The 12,324-nt window shown below is 47.2% G+C and overlaps 1 protein-coding gene across 1 annotated transcript in view; it reads right to left on the reverse strand.

Annotated features, from left to right (window-relative positions):
- LOC142494725 (uncharacterized) overlaps positions 1-11,387 on the reverse strand; it is a 42,287-nt gene extending 30,900 nt beyond the window's left edge. The window contains exon 1 of the mRNA XM_075599159.1: positions 11,149-11,387. Within this exon, the coding sequence (XP_075455274.1) occupies positions 11,149-11,387 (239 nt within the window). The remainder of the gene's footprint in view (positions 1-11,148) is intronic.
- Between the last annotated feature and the right edge of the window lie 937 nt (positions 11,388-12,324).

Raw genomic sequence — 12,324 nt, forward strand, 5'->3', positions numbered from 1 at the left:
TCTGTCTCTCCCGCTCTCTGTCTCTTGTCTCTCCCGCTCTCCTCTCTCTCCTCTCTGTCTCTCCCGCTCTCTGTCTCTGTCTCTCCGCTCTCTGTCTCTGTCTCTCCCGCTCTCTGTCTCTCCCGCTCTTCTCCTCTGTCTCTCCCGCTCTCTCTCTGGTTCTCCCGCTCTCTGTCTCTGTCTCTCCCGCTCTCGTCTCTGTCTCTCCCGCTCTCTCTCTCTGTCTCCCTCTCTTGTCTCTGTCTCTCCCGCTCTCTCTCTCTGTCTCTGTCTCTCCCGCTCTCTCTCTCTGTCTCTGTCTCTCCCGCTCTCTCTCTCTGTCTCTGTCTCCTCCCGCTCTCTCTCTCTGTCTCTGTCTCTCCCGCTCTCTCTCTCTCTCTCTGTCTCTCCCGCTCTCTCTCTCTGTCTCTGTCTCTCCGCTCTCTCTCGTCTCTCGCTCTCGTCTCTGTCTCTCCGCTCTCTGTCTCTGCTCTCGCTGTCTCTCCGCTCTCGTCTCTCTGTCTCTGTCTCTCCCGCTTCTCTGTCTCTGTCTCTCCCGCTCTCTCTCTGTCTCTCCCCGCTCTCTCTCTCTGTCTCTCCCCGCTCTCTGTCTCTGTCTCTCCCGCTCTCTCTCTCTGTCTCTCCCGCTCTCTGTCTCTGTCTCTCCCGCTCTCTCTCTCTCTGTCTCTGTCTCTCCCGCTCTCTCTCTCTGTCTCTGTCTCTCCCGCTCTCTCTCTCTGTCTCTGTCTCTCCTGCTCTCTGTCTCTCCCGCTCTCTCTCTCTGTCTCTGTCTCTCCCGCTCTCTCTCTCCTCTGTCTCTCCCGCTCTCTGTCTCTGTCTCTCCCGCTCATCTGTCTCTCCCGCTCTCTGTCTCTGTCTCTCCCGCTCTCTCTCTCTGTCTCTCCGCTCTCTCTCTCTGTCTCTCCCGCTCTCTGTCTCTGTCTCCTCCCGCTCTCTTCTCTCTGTCTCTCTCCGCTCTCTGTCTCTCCCGCTCTCTGTCTCTGTCCTCCCGCTCTCTCTCTCTGTCTCTACCGCTCTCTTCTCTGTCTCTCCCGCTCTCTGTCTCTGTCTCTCCCGCTCTCTCTCTCTGTCTCTCCGCTCTCCTCTCGTCTCTCCCTCTGTCTCTGTCTCTCCGCTCTCTCTCTCTGTCTCTGTCTCTCCCGCTCTCTGTCTCTGTCTCTCCGCTCTCTCTCTCTCTCTGTCTCTCCGCTCTCTGTCTCTGTCTCTCCCCGCTCTCTGTCTCTGTCTCTCCCGCTCTCTGTCTCTCCCGCTCTCTCTCTCTGTCTCTCCCGCTCTCTCTCTCTGTCTCTCCCGCTCTCTGTCTCTGTCTCTCCGCCTCTCTGTCTCTGTCCTCTCCCGCTCTCTCTCTCTGTCCTCTCCCGCTCTCTGTCTCTGTCTCTCCCGCTCTCTCTCTCTGTCTCTGTCTCTCCGCTCTCTTCTCTGTCTCTGTCTCTCCCGCTCTCTCTCTCTGTCTCTGTCTCTCCCGCTCTCTCTCTCTGTCTCTGTCTCTCCCGCTCTCTCTCTCTCTCTCTGTCTCTCCGCTCTCTCTCTCTGTCTCTCCCGCTCTCTGTCTCTGTCTCTCCCGCTCTCTGTCTCTGTCTCTCCCGCTCTCTGTCTCTGTCTCTCCCCGCTCTCTCTCTGTCTCTCCCGCTCTCCTCTCTCTGTCTCTCCGCTCTCTGTCTCTGTCTCTCCCGCTCTCTCTCTCTGTCTCTCCCGCCTCTCTGTCTCTGTCTCTCCCGCTCTCTCTCTCTGTCTCTGTCTCTCCCGCTCTCTCTCTCTGTCTCTGTCTCTCCCGCTCTCTCTCTCTGTCTCTCGACTCTCTGCTCTCTGTCTCTCCCGCTCTCTTCTCTCTGTCTCTGTCCTCTCCCGCTCTCTCTCTCTGTCTCTCCCGCTCTCTCTCTCTGTCTCTCCCGCTCTCTCTCTCTCTGTCTCTCCCGTCTCTCTCTCTGTCTCTCACCGCTCTCTCTCTCTGTCTCTCCCGCTCTCTCTCTCTGTCTCTCCCGCTCTCTCGTCTCTGTCTCTCCCGCTCTCTCAGTCTCTCTGTCTCTCCCGCTCTCTCTCTCTGTCTCTCCCTCTCTCTGTCTCTCCCGCTCTCTCTCTCTGTCTCTCCCGCCTCTCTCTCTCTGTCTCTGTCTCTCCCGCTCTCTCTCTCTCTCTCTGTCTCTCCCGCTCTCTGTCTCTGTCTCTCCCGCTCTCTGTCTCTGTCCTCTCCCGCTCTCTGTCTCTGTCTCTCCCGCTCTCTCTCTCTGTCTCTCCCGCTCTCTCTCTCTGTCTCTCCCGCTCTCTCTCTCTGTCTCTCCCGCTCTCTGTCTCTGTCTCTCCCGCTCTCTCGTCTCTGTCTCTCCCGCTCTCTGTCTCTGTCTCTCCCGCTCTCTCTCTCTGTCTCTCCGCTCTCTCTCTCTGTCTCTCCCACTCTCTGTCTCTGTCTCTCCCGCTCTCTGTCTCTGTCTCTCCCGCTCTCTGTCTCTGTCTCTGTCTCTCCCGCTCTCTGTCTCTGTCTCTCCCGCTCTCTGTCTCTGTCTCTGTCTCTCCCGCTCTCTGTCTCTGTCTCTCCCGCTCTCTGTCTCTGTCTCTCCCGCTCTCTGTCTCTGTCTCTCGTCTCTCCGCTCTCTGTCTCTGTCTCTCCCGCTCTCTGTCTCTGTCTCTCCCGCACTCTGTCTCTGTCTCTCCCGCTCTCTGTCTCTGTCTCTGTCTCTCCCGCTCTCTGTCTCTGTCTCTCCCCGCTCTCTGTCTCTGTCTCTCCCGCTCTCTGTCTCTGTCTCTCCCGCTCTCTCCTCTGTCTCTCCGCTCTCTCTCTCTGTCTCTCCCGCTCTCTCTCTGTCTCTCCCGCCTCTCTCTGTCTCTCCCGCTCTCTCTCTCTGTCTCTCCCGCTCTCTCTCTCTGTCTCTCCCCGCTCTCTCTCTCTCTGTCTCTCCCGCTCTCTCTCTCTGTCTCTCCCGCTCTCTCTCTCTGTCTCTCCCGCTCTCTCTCTCTGTCTCTCCCGCTCTCTCTCTCTGTCTCTCCCGCTCTCTCTCTCTGTCTCTCCCGCTCTCTCTCTCTGTCTCTCCCGCTCTCTCTCTCTGTCTCTCCCTCTCTCTCTCTGTCTCTCCCGCTCTCTTTCTCTGTCTCTCCCGCTCTCTCTCTCTGTCTCTCCCGCTCTCTCTCTCTGTCTCTCCCGCTCTCTCTCTCTGTCTCTCCGCTCTCTCTCTCTGTCTCTCCCGCTCTCTCTCTGTCTCTCCCGCTCTCTCTCTCTGTCTCTCCCGCTCTCTCTCTCTGTCTCTCCCGCTCTCTCTCTCTGTCTCTCCCGCTCTCTCTCTCTGTCTCTCCCGCTCTCTCTCTCTGTCTCTCCCGCTCTCTCTCTCTGTCTCTCCCGGCTCTCTCTCCTCTGTCTCTCCCGCTCTCTCTCTCTGTCTCTCCCGCTCTCTCTCTCTGTCTCTCCCGCTCTCTCTCTCTGTCTCTCCCGCTCCTCTCTCTCTGTCTCTCCCGCTCTCTCTCTCTGTCTCTCCCGCTCTCTCTCTCTCTGTCTCCTCCGCTCTCTCTCTCTGTCTCTCCCGCTCTCTCTCTCTGTCTCTCACCCACTCTCTCTGTCTCTCCCCCACTCTCTCTGTCTCACCCCCACTCTCTCTCACCCCCACTCTCTCTCTCTCTCACCCACTCTCTCTCTCACCCACTCTCTCTCTCTCACCCACTCTCTCTCTCTCACCACTCTCTCTCTCTCTCTCTCACCCACTCTCTCTCTCTCTCACCCACTCTCTCTCTCTCTCTCTCACCACTCCTCTCTCTCTCTCACCCACTCTCTCTTCTCTCACCCACTCTCTCTCTCTCTCACCACTCTCTCTCTCTCACCACTCTCTCTCTCTCACCCCTCTCTCTCTCTCTCACCCACTCTCTCTCTCTCTCACCCACTCTCTCTCTCTCTCACCCACTCTCTCTCTCTCACCCACTCTCTCTCTCTCTCACCCACTCTCTCTCTCTCTCACCCACTCTCTCTCTCTCTCACCCACTCTCTCTCTCTCACCCACTCTCTCTCTCTCACCCACTCTCTCTCTCTCTCTCTCTCTCTCTCTCTCTCTCTCTATCTCTCTCTCCTCTCTCTCTCTCTCTCTCTCTCTCTCTCACTCTCTCTCTCTCCCCCACACACTCTCGCTCTCTCCCCCACACACTCTCGCTCTCTCCCCCACACACTCTCGCTCTCTCCCCCACACACTCTCACACTATGGATCTGGATATCTTAACTGCCCTATACTACACTGAAATAACCTATACTGCTTACTTCCAGATCTGACTCAAGCTTCACACGGAAGACATCGAACCCCCCCCTAACCCAGAAGACAGGTAACGAACACCTCCCCTCCAATGTATAACATTGCGGGAATGAGGGTACCTGGACTTTGAGGGTCTGCGGATCAGGTAAGATCCCAGACGGGATTGCTGCTTTAAATATTGTGAAGCGGGGGCATCCAGACACTAGTTAAGGGGTGCAGGAAACTAGTCATTCACATCTGGCTTTTTTTTTCTAGATTCGACATTTATACACACACACACACACACACACACACACACACACACCAAGGACTAATTGTAGTATAATGTAATACAATAAATAAACTAATATCAAAAACGAATGTTCTTACTAGGATTTTATTCAATTTATTTAATTTATGGCTTTTTTTAAAATGCGTGGCTGGGGGCGGGACTAGAGGCGGGGTTGGGGGCGGGACTAGGGGCGGGACTAGGTGGCGAGTAGATTTTTGGGTTCGGCGAGTAGATTTTTGGGTGATTTGTCAAGCACTGTATATATATATATATACAGAGAGAGAGATATATACACACACATGATGAACCAATATACAAATAAATGTAGAAGGGTTATCAAAACCATAATGTACTCAAAAGAACAGTTCTCCATAAATACACACTACAATACAATAAATTACCTTTCATAATCCTAACTGATATTACAATCAAAAAGATCAAATGCCAATGAAAAAACCTCAAATCACAATCAACACATTGCATTTACATTGTATATACTGTATGATGCATACAATCTATGCACCATATACATTCTGCAAATGAATGTAACAATAACATTGCAAGCAAAATACAGATAACTCCAAACAAATATACTATTGTAACCAATCCGGTAAACATTAATCAATTACCAGTCATTAATGACATCCCTAAACAATTTACATTACATCCCTAAACAATTTACATTACATCCCTAACAATTAAACAATTAACTAATTCAAACCTGCAACTGAGCAATGTAGCCTGTGAAAATATATAAGTAACAAGAAGATAAAAAAATTGACAACCAAGGCTAACCCTGACCTCTAATATAACATACAATAGCAACGATTACATCTATCTAATTTTAAAAGACTTTAAACATACATTTAACCGTAGCAGCATAGTCAAAATAATTAAAAACACATCAAATCAAGCTTTTAAAACACTATCATTTCTTACCCTGTATGTATATATCTCTCTAGACATACATACATACATACAGTGGCAAGAAATGATAAACCACTGATAATTAAATAAACATGTAAAGAAAAGAATTTCAAAAAATTAACAAGTTCAATTAAATACATTTATTTAGTTCACTTACCATTACTTGCCCCCACCGACTCCCGTTGAACTGGTTATTTACGTGCAAAACCACCAGGCACAGGAACCCATAAAATAACAAACCATAAAAAAATAAACATGAAACTAAAAATCCAAATCAATCCACGGGTCTTCTAATTTTAATCCATCTTCATCTGTATTCTTCTTTCTTTTATCTTCTTCCGGGGTCTTCTTCCCGTCTTCGGCCACGCCCTGGCCTTCTTCTTCTGTAGGAGGTCCTTCCTCCTCAGCGGCTGGTTTCAAAATGAGACGACATAGGCTTTTAAAGGCCTATGACGTCACAATTTCGTCATATGGTTCCCACGGCCCTGATTGGGCCGTGAAAACCATGTGTTTTGGCCGATAAAAAAATAAATGATGACGTGACTTATTGTGGTCATCCAGGGACACCGTAGCTGAACCAACCCGGCGGTGACGTCAGCGGAGGAGACGCTCGAAATTTACTCGGCTGAGTTGATACCACGAGAACTCCAGGAAACCTCCCCGCACGCATCAAGCAGACGTCCAGCACCCCACAGCAGACGGCCACCCCTGGCAAAAGACCCCGTACCACTGCACATGTCCTACTCCAGGACGGTGAGTAGGATTTCAGTTTTACCTTTGGTGTAGCAGCAAGGCTTCATTTGGCACAAGCGCTAGGAAGCCCCTATTTCCTTTAACCAACAGAAGATCATTCACTGTTCATTTTACAGTTCATGTTTTACTTCAATTGTAGTTACAATTGTTTTAACTATTAAATGCTCCATTTTCAATCATTATGTCTTATATTGTCTAAAGGGTAATACACTATTGTGGTTTTTGTATTTCTCTTGTTTCCCTCTCTGAGCCATTCCTTAAAGAAGAATCCACAGCACAAGACTTTTGTTCCATCCACTTACCCTCAGCGCCACAAGAGGTTTTTCCACACAAATCTTCTAAATCTGGTCGGAAGATCCCAGATTAACCCTCTACGGCAGCTCCAGGACTACCTACACCCTAGGACTGTATCTCAGGTTTTGTTCCCCCTGTGTTTTTTTTGAATTTTTTTTTATTATTATTGCACTAGCGCTCTTATACACTTATTATTTTACCGTTATGCTTAAATGTATGTTTAAAGTCTTTTAAAATTAGATAGACGTACTGTCGCGGCCGAGTTTATTCTTACATTTACCCGGTCTCGGCCGCGACAGTAACCGGGCGCGCGCCGGGGTGTCCCTTGCGCGCGCCGAAGCCTCGGAGGAGCGGTCCTCCGATTGGGGCTTCCCTTTCGGTCCGCCGGGTCCCCCACCACCCCACCCCCACCCCACCCCACCACCATTTTTAAAATGCGTGGCTGGGGGCGGGACTAGAGGCGGGGTTGGGGGCGGGACTAGGGGCGGGACTAGGTGGCGAGTAGATTTTTGGGTTCGGCGAGTAGATTTTTGGGTGATTTGTCAAGCACTGTATATATATATATATACAGAGAGAGAGATATATACACACACATGATGAACCAATATACAAATAAATGTAGAAGGGTTATCAAAACCATAATGTACTCAAAAGAACAGTTCTCCATAAATACACACTACAATACAATAAATTACCTTTCATAATCCTAACTGATATTACAATCAAAAAGATCAAATGCCAATGAAAAACCTCAAATCACAATCAACACATTGCATTTACATTGTATATATGATGCATACAATCTATGCACCATATACATTCTGCAAATGAATGTTAACAATAACATTGCAAGCAAAATACAGATAACTCCAAACAAATATACTATTGTAACCAATCCGGTAAACATTAATCAATTACCAGTCATTAATGACATCCCTAAACAATTTACATTACATCCCTAAACAATTTACATTACATCCCTAACAATTAAACAATTAACTAATTCAAACCTGCAACTGAGCAATGTAGCCTGTGAAAATATATAAGTACCAAGAAGATAAAAAAATTGACAACCAAGGCTAACCCTGACCTCTAATATAACATACAATAGCAACGATTACATCTATCTAATTTTAAAAGACTTTAAACATACATTTAACCGTAGCAGCATAGTCAAAATAATTAAAAACACATCAAATCAAGCTTTTAAAACACTATCATTTCTTACCCTGTATGTATATATCTCTCTAGACATACATACATACATACAGTGGCAAGAAATGATAAACCACTGATAATTAAATAAACATGTAAAGAAAAGAATTTCAAAAAATTAACAAGTTCAATTAAATACATTTATTTAGTTCACTTACCATTACTTGCCCCCACCGACTCCCGTTGAACTGGTTATTTACGTGCAAAACCACCAGGCACAGGAACCCATAAAATAACAAACCATAAAAAAATAAACATGAAACTAAAAATCCAAATCAATCCACGGGTCTTCTAATTTGAATCCATCTTCATCTGTATTCTTCTTTCTTTTATCTTCTTCCGGGGTCTTCTTCCCGTCTTCGGCCACGCCCTGGCCTTCTTCTTCTGTAGGAGGTCCTTCCTCCTCAGCGGCTGGTTTCAAAATGAGACGACATAGGCTTTTAAAGGCCTATGACGTCACAATTTCGTCATATGGTTCCAACGGCCCTGATTGGGCCGTGAAAACCATGTGTTTTGGCCGATAAAAAAATAAATGATGACGTGACTTATTGTGGTCATCCAGGGACACCGTAGCTGAACCAACCCGGCGGTGACGTCAGCGGAGGAGACGCTCGAAATTTACTCGGCTGAGTTGATACCACGAGAACTCCAGGAAACCTCCCCGCACGCATCAAGCAGACGTCCAGCACCCCACAGCAGACGGCCACCCCTGGCAAAAGACCCCGTACCACTGCACATGTCCTACTCCAGGACGGTGAGTAGGATTTCAGTTTTACCTTTGGTGTAGCAGCAAGGCTTCATTTGGCACAAGCGCTAGGAAGCCCCTATTTCCTTTAACCAACAGAAGATCATTCACTGTTCATTTTACAGTTCATGTTTTACTTCAATTGTAGTTACAATTGTTTTAACTATTAAATGCTCCATTTTCAATCATTATGTCTTATATTGTCTAAAGGGTAATACACTATTGTGGTTTTTGTATTTCTCTTGTTTCCCTCTCTGAGCCATTCCTTAAAGAAGAATCCACAGCACAAGACTTTTGTTCCATCCACTTACCCTCAGCGCCACAAGAGGTTTTTCCACACAAATCTTCTAAATCTGGTCGGAAGATCCCAGATTAACCCTCTACGGCAGCTCCAGGACTACCTACACCCTAGGACTGTATCTCAGGTTTTGTTCCCCCTGTGTTTTTTTTGAATTTTTTTTTTATTATTATTGCACTAGCGCTCTTATACACTTATTATTTTACCGTTATGCTTAAATGTATGTTTAAAGTCTTTTAAAATTAGATAGACGTACTGTCGCGGCCGAGTTTATTCTTACATTTACCCGGTCTCGGCCGCGACAGTAACCGGGCGCGCGCCGGGGTGTCCCTTGCGCGCGCCGAAGCCTCGGAGGAGCGGTCCTCCGATTGGGGCTTCCCTTTCGGTCCGCCGGGTCCCCCGGAACCCCCCACCACCGTCCCCCACATCGCGGGACACCAGGGCTCCCTCGGGGAGCCCTGGGCACGCGCGCATGGGGCGCAGGCACCCGATGAAGCGTGACCGCGCATCGGTGACGTGCGGCACACCGAGGGGATTTGGCTAGCAAGCCGGGAAATCTCCCAGCTTGCGGAACTAGCCAAGTCAGGATAAAACGTGTCACCAGTGTAATCGTTGCTATTGTATGTTGTATTAGAGGTCAGTGTTAGCCTTGGTTGTCAATTGTTTATGCTTGTTGGTACTTATATATTTTCACAGGCTACATTGTTCAGTTGCAGGTTTGAATTAGTTAATTGTTTAATTGTTAGGGATGGAATGTAAATTGTTTAGGGATGTCATTAATGAATGGTTATTGATTTATGTTTACCGGATTGGTTACAATAGTATATTAGTTTGGAGTTATCTGTATTTTGCTTGCAATGTTATTGTCAACATTCATTTGCAAAATGTATATGGTGCATAGATTGTGTGCATCATATATACAAAGTAAATGCAATGTGTTGATTATGATTTGAGGTTTTTCATTGGCATTTGATCTTTTTGATTGTAATATCAGTTAGGATTAAGAAAGGTAATTTATTGTATTGTAGTGTGTATTTATGGAGAACTGTTCTTTTGAGTACATTATGGTTTTGATAACCCTTCTACATTTTTTTGTATATTGGTTGTGTGTGTGCGTGTGCGTGTGTGCGTGTGTGCGTGTGTGCGCGTGTGCGCGTGTGCGCGTGTGCGCGTGTGCGCGTGTGCGCGCGTGTGCGTGTGTGTGTGTGTAAAATACTGAGTTAAGTTATGGTGAGTAAAAAAAGTGACAAAAACCCTCCACAGGAAAGCAAATATGCAAATATAACTGTATGCTCATCTGCATGTCTTAGGCAGGTCTGCAACCCCACATTTCCCCATTATCACCCAGCATACAGCACTTCCACTGCAGCAAGGGATTCTGGGAAATGACATGCAAATGAGCTCACAGTGTCACTTTTTGCCTCAATAACCATTTTTAACATGGATCCCTATAGGCTTAAGCTTGCTGCATGGTCACAGCTTTGAGCACAGCCAGGGTTAAGGTGCATACCCAGAAAACCACCCACAGACAGCTGTTTCTTTTTTTTTTCTTCTTTTTTTTTTAAATAGCTTTCCATAATTTCCCAATACAAAAATTATCTCAGTTACTTCACAAAAAAACCTTCAAAATACATTCTAATTTTCAGAATAACAAAACCACCCCTATATTACAAAACCCCCTACATTATATATTCTATTTACATTCCTTCCATCCCGTTTACATTTCTATTTCCCCCTTATTTTTCCATTACCCCAATTCTATACTAGACTTTTCGTACTTTCTTCACACTTTTTATCTCCATTCTCTAAAGCATGTCATACCAAATATCTTTTTTTACCTTTATCTTTTTCTTATGGCTCTCCCCTTTCTGCTATTTCTTTCCTTAGCTCTTCTTCCATTCTGTCTAGTTTTTCTGTTATCTCGTTATACTTTTTTCCTTCTTCTTTACTAAATGTTTCTTCTTTCTCCCATAATCTTTTTTCTGCTACCAACAATTTCCCGTACTCTTCCCCCCATCTGATGCGCATTTGTATTTTCCACATAAGACTTTCCTTCTGTGCTTCCCAGTTTTTTTGTTTTATCACGGCTTCTGCTCTTTCTAAAATTTCCCTTTCTGCTACTTTTAAAATACACATACTTATAATTTCCTTCCAAAATTTGCTAATTTCCTTTTTTTGGGTTTTATCGTCCCCACTCTCTGCCGTTGACACTGCTCCTCCTTCACTTTCACTCCTACTTGTCCCCCCCACTTTCCGTTTTGGCATACTTGTTGTCTTCCCCCCTTCTTCCCCCTTACTTGGGTGTTTTTCCACCCCACTCCCTTCACTTTCTGATGAGGGGTTTTGTCCCCAATCACTCCCACTACTCCCAGCTCTTGCTGGTGTTATTCCCAGAGTTTTCGTTTCCACGCCACCTAGGTACCCCTTGGACTCTCCACACTCTTTCTCCCCTTGATCTGGCATGATATTTTCCGGGGTCTCTTCCACCACAGTCACCTCTATAGGGCTCACTAAATCTTGTCCTTTCTCCTCCTCACTCACGTCCTCCAGTTCTCCCCAGAGCTCCGGGACTACTCTGCCCTCTTTTATCTCCACCAACCGTATATGCTCTTTTTTCATTCCCTCATATTCCCCTTTTGTAATATTTTTCCTTTGGTGCATTACTTCGTCTAATCTCTTTATTATTTGCTGATCTGTACTTCCTACATGTTGCTTCCTAAAAATTCCAACCCATACCTCTACCTCCCCTACTGCGCTCTGGAACTCCTTCATTTTCTCCTCTAAAGTACTCCTCTTTGGTACTACTCCTATCTGTTCCCTCCCTCTCTTCACTACCTTCTCTACTTTCTCTCTAGGCCCCTCTCTCTCCTTCCCCCCTTGGTCCTCCTTCACTTCCATACTGCCTGCTTCCTGTTGACTTTTACGCTTTTGGGGTTTCTTCTCCCCACCTGTGACCTCCATTCCCTCCTCCTGTTCTTCACCCAACTTCCCCTCTCCACCCTATGCGTCATGACCTTCCATACTTTCAGCCCAACTTGGGGCAAGCGAATTCACAGACCCTGTTTCCCCACCCTTACCCACAGTCAGATCAACGTCTCCCCTTTCCTTCTTTCCCCCACCAATGCTTTTGGCAACCGAGTCAAGGAAAAGATCTTCCTCCCTTTTCTCCTGGGCATCTCTTTCTTGTCTTTCCTGCCCAGTTTCAAACCATGTGTATCCTCCTCCACATCAAATAGCATCTGATCCATACCCGCCTCCCCCTCCCACCTTGCCATCTGTGCATAGGTCCTCTTCTTTGTGCACTGTCGCGCCAAGTGCCCCCGAATACCACAAAGGTCACATTTTTTTGGGGAGCGCACAGCTCGCCGCCGTGTGGCCTTCTTCTCCACAATTCCGACATACCACGTCTGTTTTCCTACACTCATCTTGTGTATGTCCATATTGGAAACACCTCCTGCAGTACTTTGGCTGTCCTGGATAATTCAGGTACCCTCGGTTTGCTCCGATTCTGAAACTGGAGGGAGGGTGCTTCACGCCTCCCACTCCCGTGGGGTCTGGTTTAAAACGCACCCAAAACCTTCGCTTTCCATTAAAGATC

The sequence above is a fragment of the Ascaphus truei genome, chromosome 5 (assembly GCF_040206685.1).
Source record: "Ascaphus truei isolate aAscTru1 chromosome 5, aAscTru1.hap1, whole genome shotgun sequence".
In the NCBI taxonomy this organism is placed as follows: Eukaryota; Metazoa; Chordata; class Amphibia; order Anura; family Ascaphidae; genus Ascaphus; species Ascaphus truei.